General features: G+C 38.0%; 4 protein-coding genes across 4 annotated transcripts; all 4 read right to left on the bottom strand.

Moving 5' to 3' along the window:
- Positions 1 to 1,338: 1,338 nt before the first annotated feature.
- Positions 1,339 to 6,770, bottom strand: LOC122665089. Its single transcript, XM_043861155.1, has 6 exons — positions 6,635 to 6,770; positions 6,400 to 6,455; positions 4,931 to 5,054; positions 4,735 to 4,841; positions 1,761 to 1,830; positions 1,339 to 1,519 (listed from the first exon to the last, which is right to left on the bottom strand). The coding sequence occupies exons 1-6, from the start codon at positions 6,714 to 6,716 to the stop codon at positions 1,440 to 1,442; spliced, it is 519 nt and encodes a 172-aa protein (XP_043717090.1). The 5' UTR covers positions 6,717 to 6,770; the 3' UTR covers positions 1,339 to 1,439.
- Positions 6,771 to 9,020: 2,250 nt separating this feature from the next.
- LOC122665091 (endoglucanase 8-like) lies at positions 9,021 to 10,981 on the bottom strand. The gene is made up of 5 exons (XM_043861156.1): positions 10,732 to 10,981; positions 10,154 to 10,654; positions 9,868 to 10,059; positions 9,500 to 9,778; positions 9,021 to 9,384 (listed from the first exon to the last, which is right to left on the bottom strand). The coding sequence occupies exons 1-5, from the start codon at positions 10,954 to 10,956 to the stop codon at positions 9,052 to 9,054; spliced, it is 1,530 nt and encodes a 509-aa protein (XP_043717091.1). The 5' UTR covers positions 10,957 to 10,981; the 3' UTR covers positions 9,021 to 9,051.
- A 3,736-nt stretch (positions 10,982 to 14,717) lies between these two features.
- Positions 14,718 to 16,962, bottom strand: LOC122666035 (endoglucanase 4-like). The gene is made up of 7 exons (XM_043862150.1): positions 16,750 to 16,962; positions 16,263 to 16,673; positions 16,082 to 16,174; positions 15,791 to 15,985; positions 15,448 to 15,556; positions 15,189 to 15,352; positions 14,718 to 15,110 (listed from the first exon to the last, which is right to left on the bottom strand). Exons 1-7 carry the CDS (start codon positions 16,960 to 16,962, stop codon positions 14,784 to 14,786), a joined length of 1,512 nt encoding a protein of 503 aa, XP_043718085.1. The 3' UTR covers positions 14,718 to 14,783.
- A 2,603-nt stretch (positions 16,963 to 19,565) lies between these two features.
- LOC122665085 (hsp70-Hsp90 organizing protein 3-like) lies at positions 19,566 to 25,107 on the bottom strand. The gene is made up of 7 exons (XM_043861151.1): positions 24,189 to 25,107; positions 21,415 to 21,703; positions 20,617 to 20,702; positions 20,270 to 20,493; positions 20,095 to 20,161; positions 19,953 to 20,012; positions 19,566 to 19,858 (listed from the first exon to the last, which is right to left on the bottom strand). Exons 1-7 carry the CDS (start codon positions 25,074 to 25,076, stop codon positions 19,745 to 19,747), a joined length of 1,728 nt encoding a protein of 575 aa, XP_043717086.1. The 5' UTR covers positions 25,077 to 25,107; the 3' UTR covers positions 19,566 to 19,744.
- Between the last annotated feature and the right edge of the window lie 2,375 nt (positions 25,108 to 27,482).

Here is a 27,482-nt window from a genome sequence, read left to right as displayed (position 1 = left end):
TTTAAAGTTTTGATTTAACTAGGCGTATGATACCTCATGTTTCAGATATTATATTTATGGTGGTTGTTAATTAGTTCAACTTAAAACCAAATATATTTACAATTTTATCATGATAAATGAAATCATTTTATTATTATTTTTTAATCTTTTAGGGATGATTTCTATTTACAAGGTCTCATAACCAATCAATCATGATTGACCAAATCATTGATACGAATAATATCTAAGGGTAAAATGTGGTAACTTTTTTTTTTTTTGGTAGAAGGGTAAAATGTGGTAACGCAACCCTAAAATCATCTCCTAAACTCACACCCTTATTTTCAACCGTTGATTTAAAAAATCAAAATTTCATCGTTCATTCACTTCACCGTTTATCAGTCATTATCGGTGAAGCAACTTTATCCTTTCAAATCTAAATCTATCCTACCATTCTCTCTCTCTCTTCTCCGGCAGTGACCCTTTTCATCTCTTCTTCTGCACAGATGAAGCTGCTTGAGGAGGCAGCAGTGGCTGCGACGGTGGTATTTACAAATAAGTTCTTATTTAAGTTTTACTTCATGATTCCTCTCTCTTGAAATTACCAGTAAAGCCCTCCTTGCTAGTTTCCTATTCCAGTTTGACCCCTCACTTATTACTTTACATTTAATTTGCATCCTTGCTTCTACCCAAAAAAAAATAATAATAAAATTTTGGCATACTTGCTTTAGAAATTACAAGAGTGCCACTAATTTTTTTAGAATTGAATTGTTTACCCTGGGCCCATAGCGATCCAATTTAAGGTTATTGAACCCTGGACCTGCATCATAAGGGGCGGGTGGGAGAAGGGGGGTGGGGAGATTAAGGGGGGAGGCGAGGGGAAAACAAGGGGTGGAGGCACAAGGAAGAGGAGGGGGTGAGGGTTGCAGAGGGCAATCCAGGTGTTGTGGGGGCACCTGGTAGGGAGGGGAGGTAGATGCAGGGCAGGACAAGGTGGGCTGGCAGGGAGAGGAGGGGCGGGGGTAGGGCGGCACAATGATGGAGGGCTATCCTTGAGCCAGGAGGTGAGATGATTGGTCGTGGACAAAATTGAAAATTTGATTTTAAGATGAACCAGTTAATAAGGAACCCCAAACATAATATTTGAAACACGAGGTAGCTCAAACCTAATTTTCAAAACATGGGGTTCTCTATCCTCATAGCTGGAAACAGCCTCTCTGCAAAAGCAAGGTTAAGACTGCATACATTATGACCCTTTTCAGCTTTAATTTGGGCGTTGGTACCTTTACTCTGTCCAATAAAAAATGTTAAAAAGTTATTAACAACACTTCCGAATAGGGAAAATGCCTCAGTGCTCAGGCAATCCATTGAAAAGGAAACATATTACAACTACTCATAGGGAAAATGCTTCAGTGCTACAGTTGTCAAAATTCCTCTCTGCAGTTGGAAATTACAAGCATTGATCAGGAAGCTCTCTTGGGAGGAGACATGTTGCAAATGAGTGAAACTGTTGTACTGATTGTTATTATCTGAAGAAGCACACCTGGTGGAGGAAAAACATCGAAAAGGATGAGGACAAGTAATTTAAAGTTGTGTTTGGTATGCATTCTTGAAATGCATTCTAGGTCACTTCAGCATTCTCAGACAAAAAAAATAACTATTTTATCATTCAAGAATGAGAAATCGACCCAGAATGCATTCCAAGAATGCATACCAAATGCAGCCTAAGTATCTCAGTAACTGTTATAATACGCATATACACCATGGAAACGTATTTAACTCACCAAGCAAAGCACGGCCAGACTCGAGAAGTTCCAATTTGTGTGTTGCCCAGGCACTTTGATTTTGAATAACCTGAAGAAGTTTCCGATGAATTAGTCTGTTTATTTAGGATTTCAAAATCTGCAATGTCCTTCATAAAGAAAATTCCCTATATAATAGAAATAATGATCTGACATTTCAGTCTTATATCACAAACTGTAGTATAAACATCAGAGACAAAAGATGCACAAAGGGAACAGCATACAACTATATTCTACTTTCTACCACTCCAAAGTGGCCGTTCAGTCCCATCCATGAAGTACCGAAAAAGAATCAGGTCCAAAATGGTACAATTGCTTGCACTCAAAGAACTTCAACTCCTTCTGCAGAAAAATTGATCCCGTTCATGCATTCTTTGATCCTCCAGCATCATTACAAAATTCAACATGAAAATGATGCAGTACAAAATGTAGTTCTTCCCAAAGTCAGATTAGTGACTACCAATCAAAAGATGCTTAACTACTAGGATTCAACTAGAACATTGAAAGATCAATTTTTAACATATCAGGTTAATAAAGTTCAGATATAGTGCTTATTAGTTTAAAAGAAAAATATCCAAGGGTTTCTTATCATAAAGTTTATAGCAGATTATTAGCTTCAGGATTTACCTACAAGAATAGTTTAAGAGAGTTAGGATCTATGAGCAAATGGAAATGAAAAGACATAAGAAATGCCTAGAAGAATAGCATGAAGGATGTTAATGGTGGTTCTCCAAGCCACAGCTGTAGACTAAAGATACTGTCATTACACAAGGCTATGTATGCTCAAACTGAGTATAGAAATTTAGTTGATGCAAGTAGAGGATGTTTTGATCCTCTTGATGTTTAGAAATGAGATAATTGAGGGAAATCCAGAGACGGGAACTTGAGATCGGCCTTGAACAATGAGCAAAAGGACAAATGGTAGGGGTGAAGAGGAATGGGTCCCAACAAAATTATCTAGAGGACAAAGTGTCAGTTTATCTCGAACATTGGATCAGCCATGTGAAAAAAATCTTTAAAATGTAGGAAATGTGAGATATGTATGGTTTTTTGTGTGCCTAGAGACAGGTGATATCATTCAAGTATTCAGACAAAACATTGGATCATAATTAATTGTGGAGGTGTGTAGAGATGAGTGCTTTCTTTACTGTCAGTGATTAGCATTTCAATGGGACTGTCTGGGCTCATAACAGAGCAACAATTACACTGGCACAAAGCCCAAGGAGGAATAATGGAGATAAAAGATAATGACTAGTAGATGAAGTAAAGCATAGAGTTCTAGAATTCAAGGACCTCAAGACTAGATCTAAAGTGAAAGAAATAATATAGATGATAACTAGAAGATATGCTCCTTCAATAAAAAAAATCAGCATCTTGTTAACAACAAAAAAATCAATGAAGAAATGACTCCAGCAATGAAAACACATGGAGAACCGCACCAACATGCAATAGTTTCGAGACAAAACTGATCTCATTCAATATATTCTATACTCTATAGTTAAATGGTAAGAGCTGCTATTCTTTACCGGCTCCTAATTTAGTTCAAAGTCACAAACCAAAACCACTGGAAACGTTTTACTTGTTTATTTAAGAATAGATTAAGGGTTAACCTTAGACTTCTAACCTTATTATGGTAACAAATACTCTCATCATACACAAATAAAACATGATTAAACTGATCTAAAATATTTAGGATATAAAAGACACCACATGATACTATACAGTTATACTTGGGCAAGAAGCCAAGAAGTGAAGCCAACCCATTATTCTTCAGGAATTCGTGGTAGAAAACCCAAAAAATCTGGTCTCAGGTTTTGTTTTATCAGCCATATAGATGTATCACACTATAGAGGAGGTCACTCTTAGCTTACTACCCCTTCCTGAGACTTCTTGTGGGACCTTGGGTGGCCCACATAACCATGTTGGGCCTTCTTCGGCTGACAGCAGAGGCTTTTAAGCAAAGCAGCTCATTGATGGAGATGAGACTTCTCAGAAATTTTAAAAAGGTCATCTTGTTTTATCACCGGGGAAAAAAAAATCCCATCTATATGACACAGATTTAGATTTCATATTCTAGCTGGCAGCTAAAGGTTTTCAAGCACAGCAGTCTCTTGATTGAGTTGGCTATTATCAGAAAGAGTAAAAAGGCTATCTCTACATTACACAGGATTAGACTATAAGTTCTTTGCAGAATCACACTGAAGTTCACTGCTATTTCATCATCGAGAAATTGAGGGAAAAGGGCCATCGCTTATAACAAGGTCAATAATTTTTAAAGCCTACAGACTGTTAATATCTGTATCTTGACAACGATATCTATGAGAAGAAATCTTGGAAAACAAGAGTTTAATACATTTTACCTAGTTAAAGTACAGATGAGGTCAGCGAAGGAAACTAAAATCTTACATTACTCTACCAGTCGTCATACACAGTTATGTTACTTTAATAATCAAGTTGAATAAATACATTAATCTTTAAAGAAACTTAAGTCCTCCATTTTCTTATGATGAATTAGCAACCATGTTAAGATATGGATGTCAGATGTTCTGGTATAAAGTTCCCAAACAGGTCCAATTAAAAAAGGCAGGACTCTATTCCAAGCAATCCAAAAGAGTAATCACCCAGTAAGGGAATTGGAGCATTCTAAGCTCCATTAGTAACAAATTTCCATCGTGAGGGTTTTTCCTTTTGCACCAAAGACTCCATCAACAAATGGATGCTGAAAAAAAAACTCTAAAATTTTCCAAATATGACAAAAAAAAGAGATTAATTTACTGAAATAATGCTACTCGTTTGTTTCAGCACATCCGTTTTCATTGTAAACTTAAAAATCTCAAGAAGCAAATGGGCAACTATCCAAGACTATGACCATTTATTGAAGCAAAACCTTTATCCCTTCTTGAATAAATAAGAAAATTTAAACAGAGACAAAGAAAGACAGCATGAAACCGGTTACCTCTAGAGAGATGCCAGTTCTAATGACACATGCAACTGAAAGAAATGCTGCGATAGATGATGTTAACATGTAGGCTCGTAAGAAACTCACTTGACTGCGCCTACGACCTGCCAAAAGAAGAAATGATTAGCATAAAAACATATCCAAAATCATGAGATAGGTCAAACAGATAACATGTCTTGAGGTTGTAGCAAACCTAATTCTCCAACTATGAGAGAAATGAAACCAAATGTTATAGATGAAACGGCAAGATTGTTGGGACCCTCCTGATCTGATGCGGATAAAAATGCACAAACCACGCCAATCACTTGAATGACAGCCTGCACTAAAGCAAACAAATTCATATCGTGAAAAAGAAAGCATCAAAGCTGAAGCTGAAATTTAGGGGGAAATTCACTTGCAGAAAAGAGCAAACAAAACAAACTGGAAAGAAGATTGCATGGACCGAGTCAAGCACAGGCAAAATAAACTCCTACTCAGAAGTCAAAATTTGATCTTAAGATTCAAATTTAAAAAATGTACCGGAACCAAAAAAAACTATTCAATCCTAGATTTAAACTTCACCCCCAAACGGAAAAAAAAAAAATAGATCTAGAAATTTACATTTGTATCTAAACTCTAAATCCATCTTGTGATTCAAGTTGAAAACAAAATCATTAAGGGGTAAGAGAAGTTGATAAACATGAATCTGAACATAAACTTTTCTTGGTGTCCTCCCCCCCTCTTGTTTCAATAGCTAATCAATGCCTGCAACCACAAAATATAACATCTCTAGCCATATCTGTATGATTGTCAAAAAAGAGCCCAAACTAGAAGGTACTCGAAGCCCAACAAGGAGGAGAATATATTTTCGTTCCCAATTGCCCTTATAATTTCAGGGTTATTCTTTTCTTCACGTTAGTCTCAACTGCAATTACCCCCCCCCTTTTGGATGGTTGTAATTCAAATTCTTTACATTCTGTCAACACAGATTTGTAATAACCATGAGAACATTTTGCGCATTCAACAGAATTAAGCTATATGTATCCTCACATTTCTATAGTCCCAAGCTCTTTGATTGCTAATACCATAACTTGGCAAAATATTAAGTGTTTTTGTGGGCACGGTCCAAACAAACTCATCCATATTCAAAACTCTTCTGTAAGTCGGCATTATAATTAGGGTACATTTAGTGGTATCTATAAAATTATAAAAAGTATGATCCAAATGTACTGAGAGAACAAGAAATGGCATACAGCATGTCCAATAAGCATGACAAAACAATGCATTCAAAGAAATCAAATACGAAATTGGGTTAAAGGATTGAGCGCATAGAGAGATTGAGAGTGAAACAAAGAATAGGTATATCAGGACGAGCAGAGTTTACATAAGTGACAATTTCAAGTTTAAACAAGAAAAATTGTTCCAATTTCTCTAAGCACTTGAGACTACAGATCGATCAAGTATGAATTTTCATATTCTCTTGGAAGCTTGTTTAAGTCATTAACGATTATCAGCTCAGAGCTAACGATGACTGATGATTCCACAGTCCAATGCAAATGAACCCCAACCCCCCCCCCCCAAACACACACACACACACAACGATTTTACGACCAAATGATAAAAGAAATTTAAAAAGGGTGTGTGAGATTACCAAAAAACAATAAAGAGATAACCAAAAAGTACCTGAATTACGATCAACACATAGAGTCGAGACTTTCCCTGAGCAACTTTCGTATATCCTATACATACATACCATACATGAATAAATCCGTTAAATAGAAGGTGATTTTACTTCTACAGATAAGAGCACCCTAAAAGGCTAAAACGCTAAAAGGAACAAAAATGAGAAAAAATCTCAAGTTGAAAGAGAAATAGCCTAGATGAAGAATGAAATTGTGAACCCATTGTGGTGGCTTACTTGGATCGACGACCATGCGGTAGGAGAAATCTGATCCGTCTGTGCCGGACGGCCGTCCCAATGCAGATTTTCTCTGTTGCATTTTTGCCTAATCTTCCTCTCCTGCCTTCTGATTTCCCCTTCGCCCAGAGTTCACACAAACGCCACCCGCTGCTGCGGCACTGTCTGCGCCCGAGATAATTGGTACTCTGTAATAAGAGAACGCTTTTCGCTTTTTTATTTTTTATTTTTCTAATTACACTATACTCCCGGCTCCCCTGAGACATACCTTATGTTTAGACCCACCCTTGTATTATCAGTAATTACAACCGTCCCCTATTTTGGGGACGGAGTTTGATATGAAATGCAAATGACTCTTTTACCCCCACTAAATCTCAACAAACCCATAGATGTTAAAAGACTTCAATTTTCAATTTTTTTTTGAAACCCGCTTCCCCTTCGTCTCCTGCCTCTTGCCTGAGATTCAGAAAATTATCCTCTCAGGTTCCCTGTCCGATACAATTTGCTAGTGCCTATAAAGACCTCACCTAGGCAGTGTGTTCGGGTAGGGAAAAAGGTGGTCATTTCCGCCCCCTATGAGAAGAACCGTACGAACTGTACTGGGTAGGAACCTGAGAGAATAAAGATCCCTAAAATTCTTCGCCTCTTATAACTTGTGTCTTCAAATGAGGAGCTGGGCTCACATAGATTCCATCTGATTAGATGGAATCCACTCCATGTGGGTCCCATAGAATAGATTCCATCTGAATGGTTGTGAGCCGTTCTTGTACGTGAACGTGATCCTGGCTCTCAAATGAGTAATGTTTCTTTCATCCTTCATCTTTCAAATTGGCCTCCTCTACACTTCCAAAGACAAATGCATCCTCACATGCAGCAGATGATACATCCCCATAATCTGGCTTTTCGGCAGCAGTGAGACAGAATAAGAAGACACCAACCATCAACTCCATGCTCTGGTATGAGTGTGGATAAAGATTGACCCCTGATGGTAGGTAAGATTGAGAATGCAGCTAAATCACCATTGGACGGGAACTCCTCCATTGTCAATGGTAGACACCCCAGATGCAATTCCAGTAGCAACTGGGTGATATGGCCAACCTTTCTTTTTTATTTTTTATTTTTGTTAGTTTCTTACTCTCTATACACGATCTTAAATAGAGAAAGAGAGAGTAGAGAGACAAGAGAGTAAGAAACTTACAAAATAATAAAAAAAAAAAAACTCATATTACTTGATGAGAAGCACTTTACATAACACAAAGAGAACTTACAATACCAGACTTACATAGAAGTTACTTCAAACTCTCGTACATAAGGAGTTTATAAACTCAAGACAAGAGAAGAAAAATAAAGAAAATGGAGCACTAGCTTAGTGCATTAAATGAATAGTGGAGGACATGAAGATGGTGAGAGACAATGGAAGACTACACATACGCTCTAATACCACAAATACTAGTATTTCTTCTAGATGATAAGGGTTTACTTCCTCATCACTATGCCTAGTGAAGTATAATGCTTCATTATTTGCTAAATGGCAGTACATGTTCATGTGATAGAAGACCCTAACTGCATACATCTCATTGACCAAATTTGAGTCCAAAATAAGCAAGTTGCCCAAACTCTCATTCAACGTTTTAATAAAATTGTCAAAATACCATCAAATGGAGAAGAATATAAAATACAAAATGACGTCTTTTGTAATTTTATCTATTTCCTTTGCTTATTTTAAGCTGAAATTGCACATATTGAGATGATTGATTGATCCTATATCACATGGACTAACTCATGTATTGTCATATGACAAATAATGAAGAGTTATACTTCACTAAATATATTGACGTCTAGAAGGACCTATCTCATAATGTCATTTATGCTGGGAGTTACATGAAGAAAACAAGCTACGCGGATGGGTTTCAATCATTAGTTGTAGTAAATCTTTTGTTGTCATTTCTACGGATTTAGGTTACCCAGGAAGTGCACAAGAAAAAGAGCCCCGAGCCACTGTTGAGGGACATCAAAGAGCAAAATAATTAAGGGCCGAAACCGCCTTCTAGACTGAGAGTCAAAACATGGTTGACTGTCACCCAAAAAAAAAAAACAATTCCCAGCAACGTGATGGATCACAAATTCACAAGCGAATCACTTCTTATACCAAAACGGTCAAGGATTAATGAGCAAAACTGTTGTGATTAGTGCCATTGATGAGCACTTATGCTTGGTGTTATGCTTTAATTTTCTCTTTTTTTTTTTTATTCGATGTTCATGTACTAGAAAGTTATATAGAGGAATAGACTATAGAGTTCAAATTTCTTTCCACGATATTTGATAAAAGAATCGCAGCTTTTCACTATTATTAATGAAGGTATACATATAAATAGAACATTCAGCCAAGAAAGAAAGGTCGGAGCAAATCCATTACATTAATTAATATTTATGTGAGCTTTGAAGAAGGCTAATACACCCACAAAAGGTGCATTAATGTATGTGGTGGGCTCTGATTGTACAAACAAGTATCGAGAATCAGGGTATGTATCATTAGGGTAAGGTCCTCCAACTACAGCTCCTATCAACCAATTGGGATTAGGGTTTTCACTAATGAAATATGGAGTCCCTCCTTTGCAGTCGATGTGATCTGGATGTTGATCCATTGATGGTAAAGAAGAACCTCTGTGATGTATCTTCTCTGGAAATTTCTCCCCATATCCTACCATGTATGACATATTCATTGGATTGTTACCCAGTATGTAATCCACCTAATCCATTCCAAAAATCCTTTGTACGTTAATTTTCATTTCACACAGATAGAAGATGATAATTTAAACATACTTAACTTCTTAGTTAGTTAGTTCAATCTTATGTCTAAATTACCTGGCTTTTGACAAGTGATATGAGCCGATCCGAATTCGCAGTGATGTTACCACACTTGACAACAGCATTGGTCTGGTTCAATTGATTAGCATAAACAAGGAGGAGAAATGAAATGGCAGTTGTGTGTTGCAAGTTGCTTCCTCCTGGTTTGAATAGAAGCCCACCTGGGGAGTAATTGACAATTTTTGTTGGTGATTCTGGAAGTATTCCGCAGACGAAATTGTCAGCATTCCAATTGGCTGTATTGACGAGGGATTCATTGTTCCTCATCTGTGAATCCTACAAACCAAACCAATGTGGAACTATAACTCTATATAACTCTGGATCAAAACAGGGAATACATATATATATATAGTATCAGAACTTACAGTAGAAATGAGAACATTGATGCCAGCATCTTTGTTGTCCCACCCAAATTCACCTGAAATAGGACCTTGTTCATTATTTGTAATATTTTCTTGGTGGGATCCCATTGTGTGAATGTTCTCTACCAAATAGTTGCAGTAGTATGCGTTGTTAGAAGCCTTGCATAACCATGCAGCTGCCCAGAGCAATTCATCCTTCAAAAATCAAATTTGGTACATTAGGCATTAATAACAGACTATATTTGGAATTCATATATCTAACAATTGGGATATGGAATTAATTTGATACCTCATAGCCACTCCAATCACAGTAGAAAGGACAAACCCATGGTCCAAGGCTATCATTGTATGATCCTCTGTTTCTGTCTGCAAAATCAAAAACCTCCATGGCCCTACTGAGAAGCTTTTGAGAGTAGGAAGGGTCAGACCATCTATAGATAATGGAAGAAGCAGCAAGTGCAGCAGCGGTCTCCCCGGCGACTTCTGAACCAGGGCGTTGTTGGGTAACATTATAGACGGTTCGAGGTGTGTCCATATCCTCAGGCCTTTCCCAGCAATTATGATCGGCATAAGGATCACCAACTTGAACAAAGACAGTTCCTTGAATGTTTGTGGATTTAAGTAAGTAATCTGTTGCCCAACGGATTGCTTCATTGGCATGTTGGAGTTCCCAGTCCATAAACTCCCCAAACTCCAACACACTCCAAGCCAACATTGTTGTTGAGAATGCCATTGGAAAATTATACTTCACATTGTCACCTGCATCATAGTATCCTCCCACCAAATCCACCTGAAATAAAACTGGGTTTTATTAGTTTTTGGAGGCAAAGTTACAAAATAAAATAAAGATGTGAAAGTAAAACTTACTCCAAATTGAAAACCATCCTGGAGAGCAGAGTTTTTCCTCCAATTCATTCGTTGGGTAGAAGGTAACTCTCCTGAACGTTGGCCTTCAAAAAATAAAATGCTCTTCGCCAAAGCATCCCCATAATCATGCTGCTTACCTTCTCCACAAGCCACCCTCAGCATCACTATGTCCCCAAACAACAACAACAACAACAAAAAAAATGAGGCTAAACCACACCAACCCATCTCTCTCTCTCTCTCTCTCTTTTTTCTTCTCCACCTTTCCGAATTTTAGCTACGTATGTGTCTAATATATATAGCCTATCTTATTTTTGGTAACTATAGCGTTATATTTTCATTAACTCACTACATTTTAGGTATAGGAGTTACCAGCGCTCAGACAGGGGTAAGGCAATCAATGCACACCGTCTTGTGTCTACGTAGCACGGCAGGACGGACAGCCATAGAAGATCTGGATCCGTGGAGTTTCTCTCTCTCTCTCTCTCTCTCTCTCTCTCTATGTTTTAGGTAAGTGAGTTATATATACGTTGTTTACGGATTTGGCTCCTGTCCTGCAGTGGTGGGAGCTGGAGCGTCCAGCCCTTGGAAACCACCTAAAAACAGGGGGTGGGGTGGTCATTTCACATGTGGACCCCAGGTGGGACCCACCTGTGAAATGACCACCCCACCCCTATTTTTGCTGTCGTTTAGCTGGAGCGTCCGCTGGGCTAGACACTCCAGCTCACGCCACTACAGGACAGGAGCCAAATCCACTGTTTACCCAAAAAAGAGAGTTGTATATATGCTAATTTAGACTCTTTCTCTCTCTCTCTCTCTTTTCCTTGAATACTTTCTTTGAATGGTGTAATAAATCCATTCCATTTATAATAAGTTAAATGATTTGATTAACTCACTGACTACATTTTAGGTATAGGAGTTAACTTTTTTCATTCTCTCTCTCTCTCTCTATGTTTTAGGTATGTGAGTTGTATATAAGCTGTTTACCCAAAAAAAGAGAGTTATATATAAGCTAATTTAGACTCGCTCACTCTCTCTTCTTTGAATACTTTCTTTGAATAGTGTAGTAAATCTATTCCATTTATAATAAGTTAAATGATTTGACTATCTGTAATCTAGTTCCATCATTGTATACTCCTTGTAAAAGTAAACTGTTCATTACCAAAAAAAATAAAAGTAAATGTTGCATTAATCATGAGGAAAACGTAATTTTAAACATGCTCATGATTGGTTTACCATTAATTACCAGATTACCAATTTTTGCATTCCCCTCTAGGTGATAAGCACCCATTTAAAGTATACTAGAATAGAGAGACTCAATGACCCTCACATAAGCGAATGACAAATCATTACAAACAAACCCAAGAGAATTTGCTTCCAACTAGGGTGTCAACGGGCCGGGTTTGCCTTAAACCCTAGCCCAACCTAGGGGCCTTAACCTAAACCCAAGCCCAACTCAACCTTGCCAGGGCTTAACATACGCTCAACCCAGCCTGACTCTGCCAAGGTTTAGCCAAGCCTAGCCCGGCCTTGATTGATCCTTAAAACAAAATTTGAAACTTAGTCATGATTTTGTTAATGACTTAATATCTTATCAAATATGGTAATTGAATTTGGGAAATTTTCCCTTTACCAATGGTGAAGGGTTCACCCACGGACCTAAGCTCATCAGTATTGCTAATACCCATCCAAATACAATGATGGTCATCGGTGAAGGAATTCCTCCTTCATTATGACTTAAAGAAAATTTGGTCCATTTAATTTTTTAAATGGACTTTTTAATCTAACCATATTTTCATATTCAAAGCCAAGTGATTGCCCAAATGATAAGTTTGAAGTTAGCTACATAGAAACTATTTTTTATTTTTTTCATATTTCTAATTTACATATTCAAAGCCAATTGACTTGACCAAAAAGTAAGTTTGAAGTTAGTTACACAAAAACTATTGTTAACAATTGACCCCAAAAAAAAGGTGTTTGGTTCCTAAACTAGGGGATTAAAAAAAAAATCCATGCACACTTATATTTGCTATATGGCAAGTTAGATTCGTTGAAATTTTATGTCAAGTTTTAGCTTTAATAGAGTTTGTCAAGTGGTCAAATAAAATCTTTAAAAATTATGGGGATTCAAGAGTGGCGGAGTACCAGCAATAAGCATGCATAGGCATATACATGGGATACATGCCAAAGCAGGAAAACTTGTTTGATTGAATTAGGCTATGAAATTTGATATGTGATTAATTTTTAGTATGTCTTCTCTATCCAATGGTCAGAATAGTCCATCACCTTTCGACGTGACACAAATAGGTATAACGGACAAAGTATTTTTCCTATATATACCCACTAGACGAAGGAAATTTTTGCCTTAATTTCCAACTATACTCCTATGATGTAGTTGGAATAAAAATAAAAAAATAAAAAAAATTATGTACCCTTATATGCAAGGGAGCGTGGCTAGAGGAGGGTGAAAGACCATGAATGAACCTAACTTTGATACCATATTGAAATATCTATTCCGTCAAACACTTAAGTAGAGAATCCCAACTGTTATATATATGAAGACATTCAAGGTCCCAGAGTTAGACAATATGGGATTAATTCCAATACGTTGGGGGAATAAAGTGAAAGAAATGGAAACTTCTCTCGTCTCTAAACACATTCTTTTTGTTACTCAACCATGTTCAATTTTCATCAAAGAAGGGGTTGTTGACGCAATTCCTACATTTTATTTTTTACTCCCCAACCTTCCCCAATAGGGGTGTTAATTGTTTGGTTTGATCCGGTTTTGATCGGGCTGAATCAATTTCAAGCTGATACTACGCCAAGCCAAAGCCGAACCGGTAAGGTAGGTAAGATAGGTTTCACTTTTGATCTACTTCGGTTCCTGTTCTGACATCTCTTTTTTTATCGGGTTATTATCAATTTGATATCGGATTCAATCCGGTTATGTTTCCGCTTTCCAGGTGTATAGGTCAAAAAAAAATTAATTGATTTTTTTTTCTTGTTATCGGTTTTTAATCATGTTTTTCGGATTTGGTCCGTTTCCAGTCCAACCAGTTCGGGCTGGAATTTGACACTCACATTTCCTGATAAACAAACAAAGGCACCCTTTCTTTGTTGTTATTTTTGTTGCTTCCAACCATAGTAACAAGCATAAATAATTTTTGGGAACTAGTTTTCTATTCGGGAGTGTCGCCTACGTTAGCACTCCCATGTGGCTATCTCTCTCCTCCTCAAAATAAGGGGGCAGAGGTGTCTTTTTCAATGGGGAGGAGAGAGATAGACTCATTGGAGTGCTGGCATAGGCCACACTGCCGAACAGAGAACTTTCTCCCATAATTTTTGGGAGAAAGAACGTAGGGGTGTAAATGAATAGTTGAAATCCGTTTTCGTATCCGTGTCCGTATCTGTTTAGCACTATCCGAATCCGTCCGAATGCTAAACAAATGAGGATGCGGATATGGATAGGCTATAGCTATCCGAAAAGCTATAATTACATGTAAACGGATAAAATATCCGATCCATATCCGTTTAGCACTATCCAAATCCGTCTGATAGCTAATCGGATGCGGATGCAGATATAGTACTATTTGAGGCCAGCCCTAGAAATAAAGCCACCTTGTTGTGTCAGATACGCGCCCCTATGACAGGACGCACGAAATGAGCACGGCACCCCAAGAATATACACTGGTAGAACGCTTCACGCAACAACCTATGCCAATAACTCATTGAACGTGAGGAAGTAAACTGTCTTGTCAGTTCCCTTAACTCAAATACTTGCTTTTACCAATCAGCAACAGTGATAACATCAAGAAGAAGAAGAAAATTATGGAGACAATGGAAAAAGATAACACTGTAGAGTTAAAAAAAAAAAAAAAAGACAATTCTTCAATCTTGCTAGGCCATTGCAGCGTTTGTCCTTGTTATGTACATTCTACAATCATGGCAAAATTGCCCTTCTTTCCCAATTTGAAGGACTACCCATCACTGTCTACAAATATCTTGGTAACAAAAAATGAAATTTTTAATGAAGAAATCAGGAGCAAGAAATCTCATCACAAGGGATTTGATTTGAAGTAGGCTAAAAGGCCAACAAAGGGTGCATTTATGTATGTTGTTGGCTCCGATTGCACGAAATTTGGTCGAGAATCGGCATATGAATCATCTGAATCAGGTCCTCCAACAACAGCACCGATTAACAAGTTAGGATTTGGGTTGTTGCTTGAGTAGTAAGGAGAGCCACCTTTGCAGTTGATCTGCTGTGGGTGTTGATTCATGGAAGGCAATGAAGATGCTCGATGATGTATTCTCTGGGGAAATTTCTTCCCATAACCCACCATATATGACATATTTAATGGATTGTTTCCCAGTATGTAATCTACCTGCATCAGTTACACATGATACATTGTAGAAATTACACACAAAAAATAATCAAATTGGAACATGAAATGGGCCCAAACCTGGCTTTTGGCAACTTGTATAAGCCTAGAAGGGGAGGCAACAATGTCACCACAATGAATGACTCCATTGGATTGGCTCAAATATCTGCCATAAACTACAAGGAGAAAAGAAAGAGCAGTTGCATGTTGCATATTGCTTCCACCTGATTTGAATAGAAGCCCACCTGAAACACATTTTCAATGAGTTCAATTGGGAAATTTTGAAATAATTATTAGTCCATTACTTCTGGACTAGAGAATAGGGGGAAGTGAATAATACCTGGTGAGTAGTTTACAGTTTTCATGGGTGATTCAGGAAGTACCGTGCACACAAACTTGTCCGCATTAGAACGAAAAGGAGCAGAGTAATCAGCCTTAGACATCACTAGCTGATACAACAAGAACAAGAAGAGAATTGAGTTTCACTAAAAAGGTGGAAGTACTAATTCAACATCGGTTGTGAGTAGCCCGATGTGGAGACTTATAGGTACATAGATCCCCTCTCCTTAATGGCTAGCTGTGAGGATGAGTTCTACCCAAGTCCCTAACAAGTGGTATAAGAGTCAGGGCATGCCAATGGCAACCTGGTGTGCCTATAAGAATTGAAGTCCGAGAAGATCTACCTTTGAAACGAGTATATTAAGGCCAGCATCCTTGGTGTCCCACCCAAATTCAGCAAAGCGGCCACCTCCATAAGCATAATCTTTATTTTGTACCACAGTTGTCTCCAAATTGTGTATATTGTTTAAGACATAATTCCAGTAGTATTGTGAGTTACTAGCCTTATATAACCACGCAGCACCCCACAGCAATTCATCCTGTAAGGTATGTGATGATCATGTTAAAAAAGATCTACTCAGAGAACTTCAAATGGTTTCATACTTGAGATTTTAGTTGAAAGTAGTAAAGCATACATGATAACCACTGTAGTCGCAATAGAATGGACACACCCATGGCCCAAGACTGTCGTTGTATGATCCTTGGTACATGTCTGCAAAGGTGAAAACCTACATAGAACAACACAAACATTTGATGGAATTCATGTCTATGGAGAGAAATAGAATGAGAAAAGACATAATAAGGCATGTCAATTACCATCTCAGCCCTTTTGAGAAGCCTAGTGGAGTATTGGGAATTGTAGGATTTGAACACTAAAGAAGAGGCAGCAAGGGCAGCAGCTATCTCTGCAGAGACCTCCGAGCCAGGGTATTGTTTGCTAACAGCAAAAGGGGTTCGGATGGTGTCCATGTCTTCAGGTCTCTCCCAGCAATTGTGGTCTGCATATGGATCACCCACTTGAGCAAAAACTAAGCCTGGGACACTTGTGGCCTTAAGCAAGTAATCTGTGGCCCATCGAATTGCCTGCAACGCATGTTTCAGATCATCGGTATCCTTTGACTTGCCAAATTCCAACACTCCCCAAGCTAACATAGTTGTCGAGAAGGCCATCGGAAAGTTAAATTTCACATTGTCTCCGGCGTCATAGTAGCCTCCAACCAAATCCACCTGTGATAGATATAGGGTTTCAGGACACAAAGCAAAGGATTTACAGACAGAGAAAGAGACAGAGAGAGAGTTTTACACCGATCTGGTGGCCATCGAGAAGAGCAGAATCCTTCCTCCAAGTCATTCTTTGGGTAGAAGGTAGCTTCCCAGACCGCTGGCCTTCAAAAAACAAGATACTCTTTGACAATGCATCTGCGTAATCTGGTGAAGAAGAGGCCGCCACTCTCACAACCATAGCCGCCGTCGTAACTGAAAACAACCACCAAAATGAATTTGATCCTCGACCCATCTCTGTTTTGTGTGTGTGTGTGTAGACCACAACCAACATTCGAATCTATTTATATATGGTCCATCGATCCATTATTCCATGTATCTTTCCTTCCTTACGTAGAAGGGAAAAGAGAAGAGTACAAGGCACAGTTGGCATTTCTACTCTTTTATTTTCTTTAGAAGATGAAGAAGTAAGAAGAAAGAGAAGGAAAAAGGAGAGCCAAGTTTGTTGTTATCGTAATTCTCGCAAAGAGTTAGTTACAGTGTATCTCGGCTATCTTTTTGTACCTGAATCTGCCGCCTCCGTTCTCTACTCTCCAGTCTCCACTCTCCATGGTCACGTTTTTGAATTCCTCTCTCTGCTCAAGTCGACCGTCCTATCTGCCCTCAACTGGTGCCATAACGGCTTGGAGCTTTTGTCAGTTACACTCCAAGAGAAGGCTCAGAATCGGTCGTCCCCCAATGATTTTAAACTTGGAATCCAATCCAATCCAATCGGTCGCTGCCATCGGATTGGAATTGGAATGAATGATTTTAAACTTGGAATCCAGTCCACCATCAGATTGGAATTGGATAAAATCGATCCCAGAAAACTTTAGAATCGGTTCCTCAGATTCAAAACTCAATGATCTATCCCCAAAATCCTGAATTTTTATCCGTTGTTGTACAGATAGCTACTGTACGCATCATGCGATGCAGCAACGACCATATGTGCACAGCAAATCCCATTGTGCAAACATGGCCGCTGCTGCATCGCACGATGCGTACAACAGCGGCTGCTATACTGGAGCGGCTAAAGCACAATCGGCTGCTCTAGAATGGCCAGAATCGAGATTATTCATAATCTATTCTGATTTTAAAACTTGCCACCCTCCCAAAGAAAACAAAAATAGTGATAAACATATTTTCAAAATCAAAACCGAATCAGTTATTTCAATTTTTCTTTGATTTTCAAATTAGAAAAAAAGGGAGAAAATAGTTATACATTCTCGCTTCACTTTTACATTATTGAAATTATTCAAGTCTACGAGGCTTAATAAATAACTATGTTTTTTTATGCATCATATAATTGTTTGGTGGTCGTGCAATTCCTACATCAAAACGGGGTCAATAAGAGTACACACAAGGGTATAAATACTAATGCAATTTTTTATTTTAATAAATGTTGAGTGATATGGAATTTTTTATTTCAATAAAGGTTGAGTGATAATTTTGCATGCTCTTATGTCCAGGTGATGCTTGGTCACACTGCAACAATCTCTTGTCCTAGGCCTTGATTTATTATATTTACTTAAGTATGAAAGTAGAGTTAATTCTATGAGCCCCCCCCCCCCCCCCCAAAAAAAAAAAAATTATCAATGATCAAAAAAATATCATCACTATTTTGAAATAGATTTGATTTTAGTAATATTTCCCTCCTGTCTAATCAAAACAATTTCTTAGATCTACATAATAAAAAAATAATAATTACAATACAAATTTACAAGAATGTATAAAAACGTCAAACCTATATGTTTATTGATGTAGCCATTTTACCCTTTTCAATCCATATACAATTTTACACTTTACAACAATTTGTACAAAGAGTTTTTCCAAAATATCGTGAAACTTCCTCGAGAAAAAACAAAACAAATTGATAATTCGAGCTTATCTAATCATCTTCCAAAACGTCATACTAGGCCTCTCTAAAAGTGTATTACAGAAGGGAAAATGATATCTTACATAAGATTTTTTTCTGTTTAAGGGTTATAAAGGATACCTTTTACATAACATGACTCCCTTATCTGTTTCTGCTTTTGAGACACCGAATGATAGCTACAAATGGGCTTTAGAAATTCATTAAAAATCGAAGAAACGATTCAATTTCTTTGGTAGAAGAATTAGAGAAGTGAGTGGAAAAACACAGCTAAATTTAGAGCAGAGACCAGCTAAAATCAGCATGACACCATAATTGCTTCTGTTGGAAGATAAAAGAGGAGAAACTGAAATATTGTGACGGGCCGATTACACAAGTAGGATGTGAATGGATAAACGAAATCCAAATCTGAATCCGTATCCGTATTCAGTCAAAGATATCCCAGAAAATAAATTCCAAACACTTCGGGAGCTTGAAAGTTTTTGAAATTTCTAACATGTTTCAAAATATGAGAAAAAAAGAATCATGATCTAAGAGATATGGATTGAAAGTGAATTGTATCCGTCAGAGAGAAGAAAGGTAGGGGTGTAAATGAATAGCCGAAATCCGTTTCCATATCCGTATTCATATTCATTTAACACTATTAAAATCCGTCCAAAAGTTAAACAGATGCGAATACAGATAAGATATAACTATCCGAAAAACTATATTTACATGTAAATGGATAAAATATCTGATCCATATCCGTGTCCTTATCCATTTAGCAGTATCCGAATCCATCCAAAAACTAATCGAATGCATATACAGATGCGGATATAGCACTGTCCAAGCTGAATCCGATCTATTTACATTCCTAGAGGAAGGTTTGGATTACACAAGAAAAAGATATAAATGGATGGTCGAAAATCCGAATTCCTTTAAAGTTATCTGTATTCAGTCAAAGAATATCCAGATCCGATCACATCCGATCCGTTTACATCCCTAATCAAAACCACAAAACTTAATAAAATTAAAGGTTACTTCAAAATTTTCAAAAGAAAATCCCCAAGGAATCCATATAATCAATTACACAATGTGGAGTGCCAATCAATGAGCTGAACACTTCACGTTTATACTCCACCATCTGTCCATATTCATATATCCATTCTTCCCTCTTGAAACTCTTTTATCTCATCTGAACAATCCCTGCACTGATTAGCTTCTGTATCTTGTGCATTACTTGTGGATTCTTCAAGTGTTCCTGGGCTCCACTTGGGTTCTCCTGGAAATCGGCCAACACCTGCCCACCAAGAGTGTTCAGTAAAAAAAAGGAGGGGAGGGGGAGGGAGCAAGAGTTGTGCATGTTTCTATCTTCATTGATTATGTATGATTACCTGTCGCATAATAGGATCAGACAGTATATTCTGTATCTCTGGATCTTGCATTGCCTTAGCCTGCAAAATTAGCTTAGATTTAATACCATTCCCAGCAGAAGCCTTATAACGAGATTAAGAGAGGGCAAATAACTAAACTAACCTGTCTTTCTTTCAATTCCTCTGGGCTTATGTCACCACGGTTAGTCTTGTTGATCTGCTCAACACACCTGCATAAAATTTCAGAGACAGCATGGATGAAAAGCCACCAGTCAAAACACAGACAACAGATGAAGCAGAAACATGTATAACACAGAGCAGTTAAGTAGGTGTAATACCTGCGCACACCATCCAGCAATTCCTGGTTCTTGGGGTCATGTTTCAGCCCCTCCTGGTACGTCTCCAATGCTTTGTCATATTCCTTCATGAAGAACTGGATTGCACCTTTCCTTGTATACCCTTTTGAAAAGGTTGGATCAAGTTCAATGCACTTCTCTGCATCTTTCAATCCCTCAGGCATTGCCCCCAGCTTTGTGTAGCATGCTGCCCTGTTACTGTACACCTGGAAAACAGCAAGTAGGCAAGTGTCTTAGTTTTCAGCAAGTAATCAGATGCATGAATGTCTTGAGGTGGTCGTTGTATCTCATTGTTCTGCAGTTCAGCACAGAGATAATTTTCTCATTACCCTTGGATCTTTTGGGTTCCTTCTCAGAGCTTCTGTGTAATGTTTGACAGCCTCTGGATACTTTTGCTGCTTGAAACACTCGTTCCCTGTTCAAGAAAACCACCATTTTAACAATACAAATCAGTCATGGAAAAAGAAACCTTAAAAAGTAAGCCCACAAATTAGATAGATAGTTTTCTAACTTCAGCATCAAGTCTGCATGGCGAGTGTGTGTGAGAGAGAGAGAGAGAGAGAAGAACCCAGCTCATCAGTTGAAGGTCCCACAAAAAAGCCATGAGAAACAGGTTGGAGTACAAAATAACCAAGAGCACCAAATTTTCAACTTGCTTACATACTTCACATATGAACTTGCCAAACCAATAACAAAATAGTCTGTAGGTTATTAAATAGATACCTCCTAACACCCATTAAGTTTTAGCAATATAGATCACTACAAAGTCATGCAGAATGGAAGTTCAACGAGATAGGCTAAAACAGGAACTCTCATTTGCTATTGGTCTTGCAGATCCTCTTCCTCTGGGCTCTGAAATGGAAAAATTGATTCAGCATCAAACCCGGGATTCTTTCCCGGGTTAAAAGAAAGAAAACCCTTGCCTGTTTGTAATTTGGTTTGGAATTCTAAGGAACAAATATATAAGACAAGCCATCCTGAATACAGAAAATGCTTGCAACCGAAATGAGCATCACTCCTTGACCTCATAGTTAACTACTTAAATCAAAGTAAAATAAAATAAACAAAAGAAAATACATAAACGAAACAAGTTTTACCAAGTTATCTAATACAACTTGAGAATATACCTTTCTCACGCTCCTCATCTGCTAGTTGCGGATCAAAATATTCTAGCTGCTCAAGTTCTTTCTTTGCTCTCTCAGCCTCATTGAGCTTTTTCAGTGTGTCTGGATTACGATGTTCGGTAAGAGCTTTCTGGAAGGTCTCAATTGCAGGCTCATAGTCCTTTGAACATTGTGCCATCTTCACTAAGGCAGTTCCCTTCCTAGTCAATGCCCTTGCAATCATCTTAAAGTCTGAGCGCAGCTCCCTGCCCCTCTCAACAGCTTTGTCACAATCTTTGATGCATTCATCATACTGCGCAGAAAATCAGAGACAGGTTAGACAAGCAAACAATGATCAAAGAAGCACCCAACACCAGTTCCTGGTATTAGGGTGTACAAACTGACAAATCCATCATATGAATGGAGGAATGACCCAAAAAATGAAGTCAGAAAAAAAGCAAGAGTTGGAAAGGACAAAATCACTTAAAACAATAAAAAAAGATCCAACATATTGACTAGCCAGCTCATACATGAACATACCACACTGCATAATCTTTATCATCCTTGTAGAGCTAATATGCCAGCAGCAGTAAGAAATATCAATTACAGCTAACAAAGAGCTGAAATATTGGAAGAAAGATGGCCTAGGTTGCATTATCAGCGTAGGCGAACCAAAGTGGAAGAACTGACCAACAAAATCAACATACACTTGTTTCAACTTCAAACTAGTAGCAACTATATAATTGTAAAGCCGTGCAACTATAGAAAACCAAAGCAAGGGCATAAAATTTTTCCCAAATATAAATCTTCAACAATTGACCATTCTAATAACAATAATTGGTAGAGGGTTCCCCATGATGTCAGCATGCCACACCAATGGTTGCCCTGAAAAAGGTATCATCCACAAAGGGACAACATACTCAAAGAAGGAGAGAAAATAATTAAAAAAAAACCTACGTGAGAATAAAATTGCCACTCTAGCATCATGGGGAAGTTTTTCCTAACAACAACAACAATAAATCGATTTATCTATTCAGAAAATTATTTTTACAAATGCCTGTTTCAAATTTAGCTACAAGAAAGCCATGAAAAGATAAGTTAACTAATATTTTTATTTGAAATATCAGTTTCCATTCCCATCATAATAGTTCTAGTCCTTCGACCATTCTAATGTTTGAACACTACTTCTAATCATCATAAATGTAAACTGTTTCTTGTCAAAGTTGCAACTGTTACAAAATTTAAATTTTTTTCTTACATTGCCAACAAGGAGGATAAATTTGACTACGAAATAAAAGTCAACTCTGTCACTCTGTGCAGCCAAGTTAACCCTAGCTACTCAATAAGAAAAATTTATTTCTAAAATTTGTGTGGGTTAAAAAAATGTTGTGTCAACATATTGACTTTTTTTTCTAATGCAAAAGCTTTTGCTAACAAATTTATCTTGCTTTCAAGTACAAAGATTTCCCCTAGCTAAGATAGTTGAAACTAGAAAAAGATGGAGGAACAAAAGGAAATTAAGGCATGAGTTTAGTCATTAGTGTAAAATCATGTGTTTATGTGATTACTTACTATTGGAAAAATGTAAATTAATATATATGAAGGAATTTAATCCAGAAGTAGGACAGCCCCATCTCTATAAAATTTCGCCTCACAACACTACATGGTAACTTGCATTCAAACTTGAATCAACACTCATCTATTCTTTATTGGGTTTTTTTTTTTTTTTTTTGGGAGGGGGGGGGGGGGGAAGGGAAAAGATATTGCTTTGCAGAATCAAAACCAAAGTAATACATACTACGGAGACCAATCCCCATGAATCCAACCATACTTATAAAATCAAAACAAGCCCAACAAGACAAGTCTCAAAACACATAGCTGTCGTGGAGATCCTCTGCTTAATATTTGCATGAGGAAAGATCTTTCAAAAGGAGAAAATATCATTCAACTAGTTAATAATAACATGGTTGAACATATTTGATTTATCTTGAAATGTTTATATTACAGTCATTCACCATCTGTCTATGCCTCGATTTCCTAATGCTATCCAAACCCCCCTCCTCCCAAAAAGAAAAAAAAAATACAGACATGCATGGATTAAAACATTGCACGCTACTTCTTTCTTGTATGGCAATTTGGATCATTGCTCACAAATTTCCGTGTTAACACAGCTTATTTTAGAGGAAGCACTCCACTACTAATATGGCTGAACTGTTTTTGTTAGAAAAAATGAAACAGTTCCGCAAAAAATACAAAAGAATCGTATCCTTCCCACATTATTTAACAGAATTCAACAGGCTTAAGAAAAAGAAAAAGGATAGAAAGTGCACATTGGCTGCACAAGAGGAAATAGTTAAATCAGGAAGTAATTTTCCACCCCAACAGAACTTTATACCAATCCAAGATTATCATTTGAAACCTGGTTTACTTTTGTTTAGTATCAAAACTATATTTTTCTATATACGTTATCAAACCGTCTGAAAGAAAAACGATCGTCTCTGAAAAAGTTATGAACTGAAGAAACCGAAGTGACAAAACAGGTATTATATTCTATTCCACAATTATATATATACGCTGCAACCATACACTTCACAACCAGATTAAACCCATCACCACGAAATTCATTGCAAAAGCATAATAGAAGTCTGACCACATTCTATTTTACTACCATCCGACCACATCAGTGACTGATGAGGGAGATCAAAAGATATCAAAGGAACAACATTAATGAACAACTTCCAACATGTTAACAAAGAAAAGAAGGCCTTCCAAAGTGTTAACACAGAAAGGGACCATACCTTTCCCATCTCCAAGTAAACAGCCGCTCTGTTTGTGAGGAATGAAATATCTTCATCATCCAACTCCACTGCCTTACTATAACGCTGAATTGCGGTCTCAAAATCTTTCTTTTTATAAGCCGCATTGCCAGCCTCCTTCTCCTTCTGTGCCTGTGCCTTCCTCTCCCTTGCTTCCTTCTCCTCTTCAGGAAGTTCCATCGGCTCAGGCTCTGGTTCAGGCTCCGGTTTCTTTGTTGGCCCAGGGGCTGGTTGCTTCTTTGGCTCGGGCTCCGACTCTGGTACCTCCATCTCTTCTGGCGTTGGACCCCTCATTTGAATGTTAAGCAACACCCCAAGAGCTTGCATCATCCTCTGATCCGTCAAGTACATATTAATATTATTAGGATTCCTCTGCACATCTTGAATCATCTTCAAAAAATCAGGCTGCTGAAGATAGCCCCTGGTCTTCGGATCAGCCGTCAATTTGGCCCACAGTTCTGGCCCTTGGAAGATATTTCCGAAGGGCGGAGACGAAGACGGAGGAATACGGGATCGTGAAGCAGAAGACTGAGCATCAGAAAGACCAGATTTCAAGGCTTCATTGTTGGGGTCGACCTCGAGGCCCTTCTTGTAAGCAGCAATGGCTTCATCGAAGCTGCCGAGGCCAACATACGCCGCTCCGAGGCGACTGTAACCCTTGGACCAGTCAGGCTTGAGTTCGACTGTCTTCTTCGCATCGGCAAGCGCTTCATTGTATTTGTGAAGGGAAGCGTAGGAGGCAGAACGGTTGGAATAGAGAACATGGTTCGCAGGGGCTAGATTTATTGCTTCGGAGAAGGACTGGATTGCTTCTTCAAAGCGCCCGGCTGAGAATGCCGCGTTTCCCTTTGCTTTAGCTTCTTCCGCCATGGCAAAGCCCTAATTTTGCAAGATAGAGACGGCTTTCTTCGTCGGCTTCTGAAGAAGGTAGAGAGGAATTTTATCGTCCCAAAGTAAGAAATTTTGGTTTTTTATACTTACAGACGACTCTTTAACTTTCTAGACAGTTCGTGCGAGGAAAGGGGAGTGAGGAGATGGATTTTAAGGAGGAGAATGGGACGAGAGAGTTCTAGGACTACTCCGATTTCCAACTATGGCTCTGGATTCTGGAAAGTTCGGGAAGTCGTTGCAGAGAAACTGTTTGCCTCGGTTTGAAAACTCAGAATCGTCTCGTTAGACTCAGTGACTAACCGAGTGTTAACCGCTCGATGTCTTGGGCAGCTCAAATATTCAATCCATAGACCTATTTTTGACAAGGGTCTTTCTAAGCATCACTATGCCTAGTGAAATATTATTTGTCACAATGGGTTAAAAAGGTAGATACCTCCTAGGGTTTCTCTTGGTTTAAATGATTCTAGTTATTTTAGACTTACAGAAACGTGGAGTAGAATGCAAGAACTTTTTTTTAGAACAAAATATAAATTTAATTAGATAAAAAGGTATTCACATCTTCAACAGGAAGAGAATGTTGAAACTTGAAACCCAAATATGTTTTAAGAATAAAGAATAAATAAATAAATAAAATAAATGCCACCCAATTTCACACTCAAATTTGCAAAACGGACATAGACTGAAAAAGATCCTATCAATCCGGGCAGTTGGGCTGCATGTGCAGCACTAGAGGTGAGGCGGTGCGCATTGACCGCCTTACCCCTGCTCGAGCAAGGTGCTCGAGCAGGGGTAAGGCGATAAATGCACGTCGCCTCACTTCTAGCACTGCACATGCAGCCCAACTGCCCGGATTGACAGGAGTCGAGTTTGACATAGACTTGAAACTTGTGAAAAATGAGCAAACTCATCAGAAATTGGAAGGCCATCAACCAAAACTCCACAAAAATGCTTTGAAGCATGGAGGAAATTTCAATTTCCATACAAAATCTCCAATTTTGACAAGAAGAGGATATGCAAGATCAGATTCAACCAAGAAATTTTTTTTTTCTGGTAAAGATTTAACCAAGAATGTCACAACAACCCGCGTTAAAATGGTTTTTAAGTTGAGAAGGTAATATAGAGATGCGTATTTACCTAAAAAAATATGGGGATGCAACAGACTTGGCCACAAAACATGGGAATAAAGAAAAGGTTAAATCAATATTCCAACGACGCTAACGCATTAGCTCATGAACATAATGAAATGTGATATTTAAATGATATGATGAAGGAATTCAAAACCTCTATTTGCTATAATATTTATTTTTTATTTTTGATCACAAAAACGTTTTTGATTACATTTGATATCAATTATCTATCTAAAGAATGATCTAGAACTGGGCCAAACACGTCAAATTTCTACCTACACATGGAAATGCTATATCAACAATCCAAGTAATCACATGCACTTCGTTTTTGTTTTTTTTTTTTTTGGGGTGGGGGTACTGGATGATGGTGGGGAGTATGCACCATTATGGAAGTCCTGCATTTTCAACGTTTTATTTTCTACTTTTTCACGAAATCTACTTGGCCAGTTAGCCTTAAACCTGACACCAATATTGAGGAACCTTGGGCTCTATCTAGGGATGTAAATGAATAGTTAAAATTCGTTTCCATATCCGTTTAGCACTATTCAAATCCGTCCGAAAACTAAACGGATATGAATAGGCTACAGCTATCCGAAAAGCTATATTTACATGTAAACGGATAAATTATCCGATCTGTATCCGTATCCGTATCCATTTCGCACTATCCGAATCCATCCGAAAGCTAATCGGATGCGGAAGCAAATATAGCACTATCCAAGCCAAATCCGATCCGTTTACATCCCTAGTACCTCCATCCACCCACCAAATTTTAACTCCATCCAATTTGCCACATGGCAAAATCCTCCAGAATTCATAGACTAGGAAAACCATTCTCATACCAAAACTTAATCAATAATATCTACAATGAAAAGTTGAGCATCTGCTGAGCCAAGAAGGCGCCCAAGCTAATTGAGAGCCTTCGGGCTGCAATTTGGATAGGCAACAGCTTAACAAAACAAGCCCAGAATCTCAAAAATTATACTAAAGAGTTTTTTAGCTTGCCCTAAAGGGGTGAGGTAAGAGGGGGGAGTTTAGCCATATGAGACTGAAGAGTATAGTTGATAAATCATAGAGTGATCGAGTGAACTTCTCTTGTTCCTTATTATATTGGTGGGCACGGAGTCTAGAATGGCACCTAGGCTGACTGTAAGATGCTTTTCCTCCGGTACTGCAACAAAAAAAACAAGGTCCAGCTAGCTGACCATTTATGCTAAATCCGAAGCACAGATTGAGTTACAGTTAATCCAGAAAATTTGTC

Source organism: Telopea speciosissima, chromosome 6 (genome assembly GCF_018873765.1).
Source record: "Telopea speciosissima isolate NSW1024214 ecotype Mountain lineage chromosome 6, Tspe_v1, whole genome shotgun sequence".
Classification (NCBI taxonomy): Eukaryota; Viridiplantae; Streptophyta; class Magnoliopsida; order Proteales; family Proteaceae; genus Telopea; species Telopea speciosissima.
This window is presented reverse-complemented; position numbering and strand designations above follow the sequence as displayed.

Excerpts from the sequence above, each read along its gene's own strand:
- LOC122665089 (XM_043861155.1), bottom strand. The coding sequence starts at position 6,716 with ATGCAACAGAGAAAATCTGCATTGGGACGGCCGTCCGGCACAGACGGA. Across the intron at positions 1,831-4,734 it reads GAACTGGCATCTCTCTAGAG|GTTATTCAAAATCAAAGTGC; the intron begins GTAACCGGTTTC and ends AAACTTCTTCAG. Across the intron at positions 1,520-1,760 it reads GTCTGGCCGTGCTTTGCTTG|GTGTGCTTCTTCAGATAATA; the intron begins GTGAGTTAAATA and ends TTCCTCCACCAG.
- LOC122665091 (XM_043861156.1), bottom strand. The coding sequence starts at position 10,956 with ATGGGTTGGTGTGGTTTAGCCTCATTTTTTTTGTTGTTGTTGTTGTTG. Across the intron at positions 10,655-10,731 it reads AGGATGGTTTTCAATTTGGA|GTGGATTTGGTGGGAGGATA; the intron begins GTAAGTTTTACT and ends GTTTTATTTCAG. Across the intron at positions 9,385-9,499 it reads TATCACTTGTCAAAAGCCAG|GTGGATTACATACTGGGTAA; the intron begins GTAATTTAGACA and ends GGAATGGATTAG.
- LOC122666035 (XM_043862150.1), bottom strand. The coding sequence starts at position 16,962 with ATGGGTCGAGGATCAAATTCATTTTGGTGGTTGTTTTCAGTTACGACG. Across the intron at positions 16,674-16,749 it reads TCGATGGCCACCAGATCGGT|GTGGATTTGGTTGGAGGCTA; the intron begins GTAAAACTCTCT and ends TATCTATCACAG. Across the intron at positions 15,111-15,188 it reads TACAAGTTGCCAAAAGCCAG|GTAGATTACATACTGGGAAA; the intron begins GTTTGGGCCCAT and ends TAACTGATGCAG.
- LOC122665085 (XM_043861151.1), bottom strand. The coding sequence starts at position 25,076 with ATGGCGGAAGAAGCTAAAGCAAAGGGAAACGCGGCATTCTCAGCCGGG. Across the intron at positions 21,704-24,188 it reads TTTACTTGGAGATGGGAAAG|TATGATGAATGCATCAAAGA; the intron begins GTATGGTCCCTT and ends TTTTCTGCGCAG. Across the intron at positions 20,013-20,094 it reads AGGAATTGAAAGAAAGACAG|GCTAAGGCAATGCAAGATCC; the intron begins GTTAGTTTAGTT and ends CTAATTTTGCAG.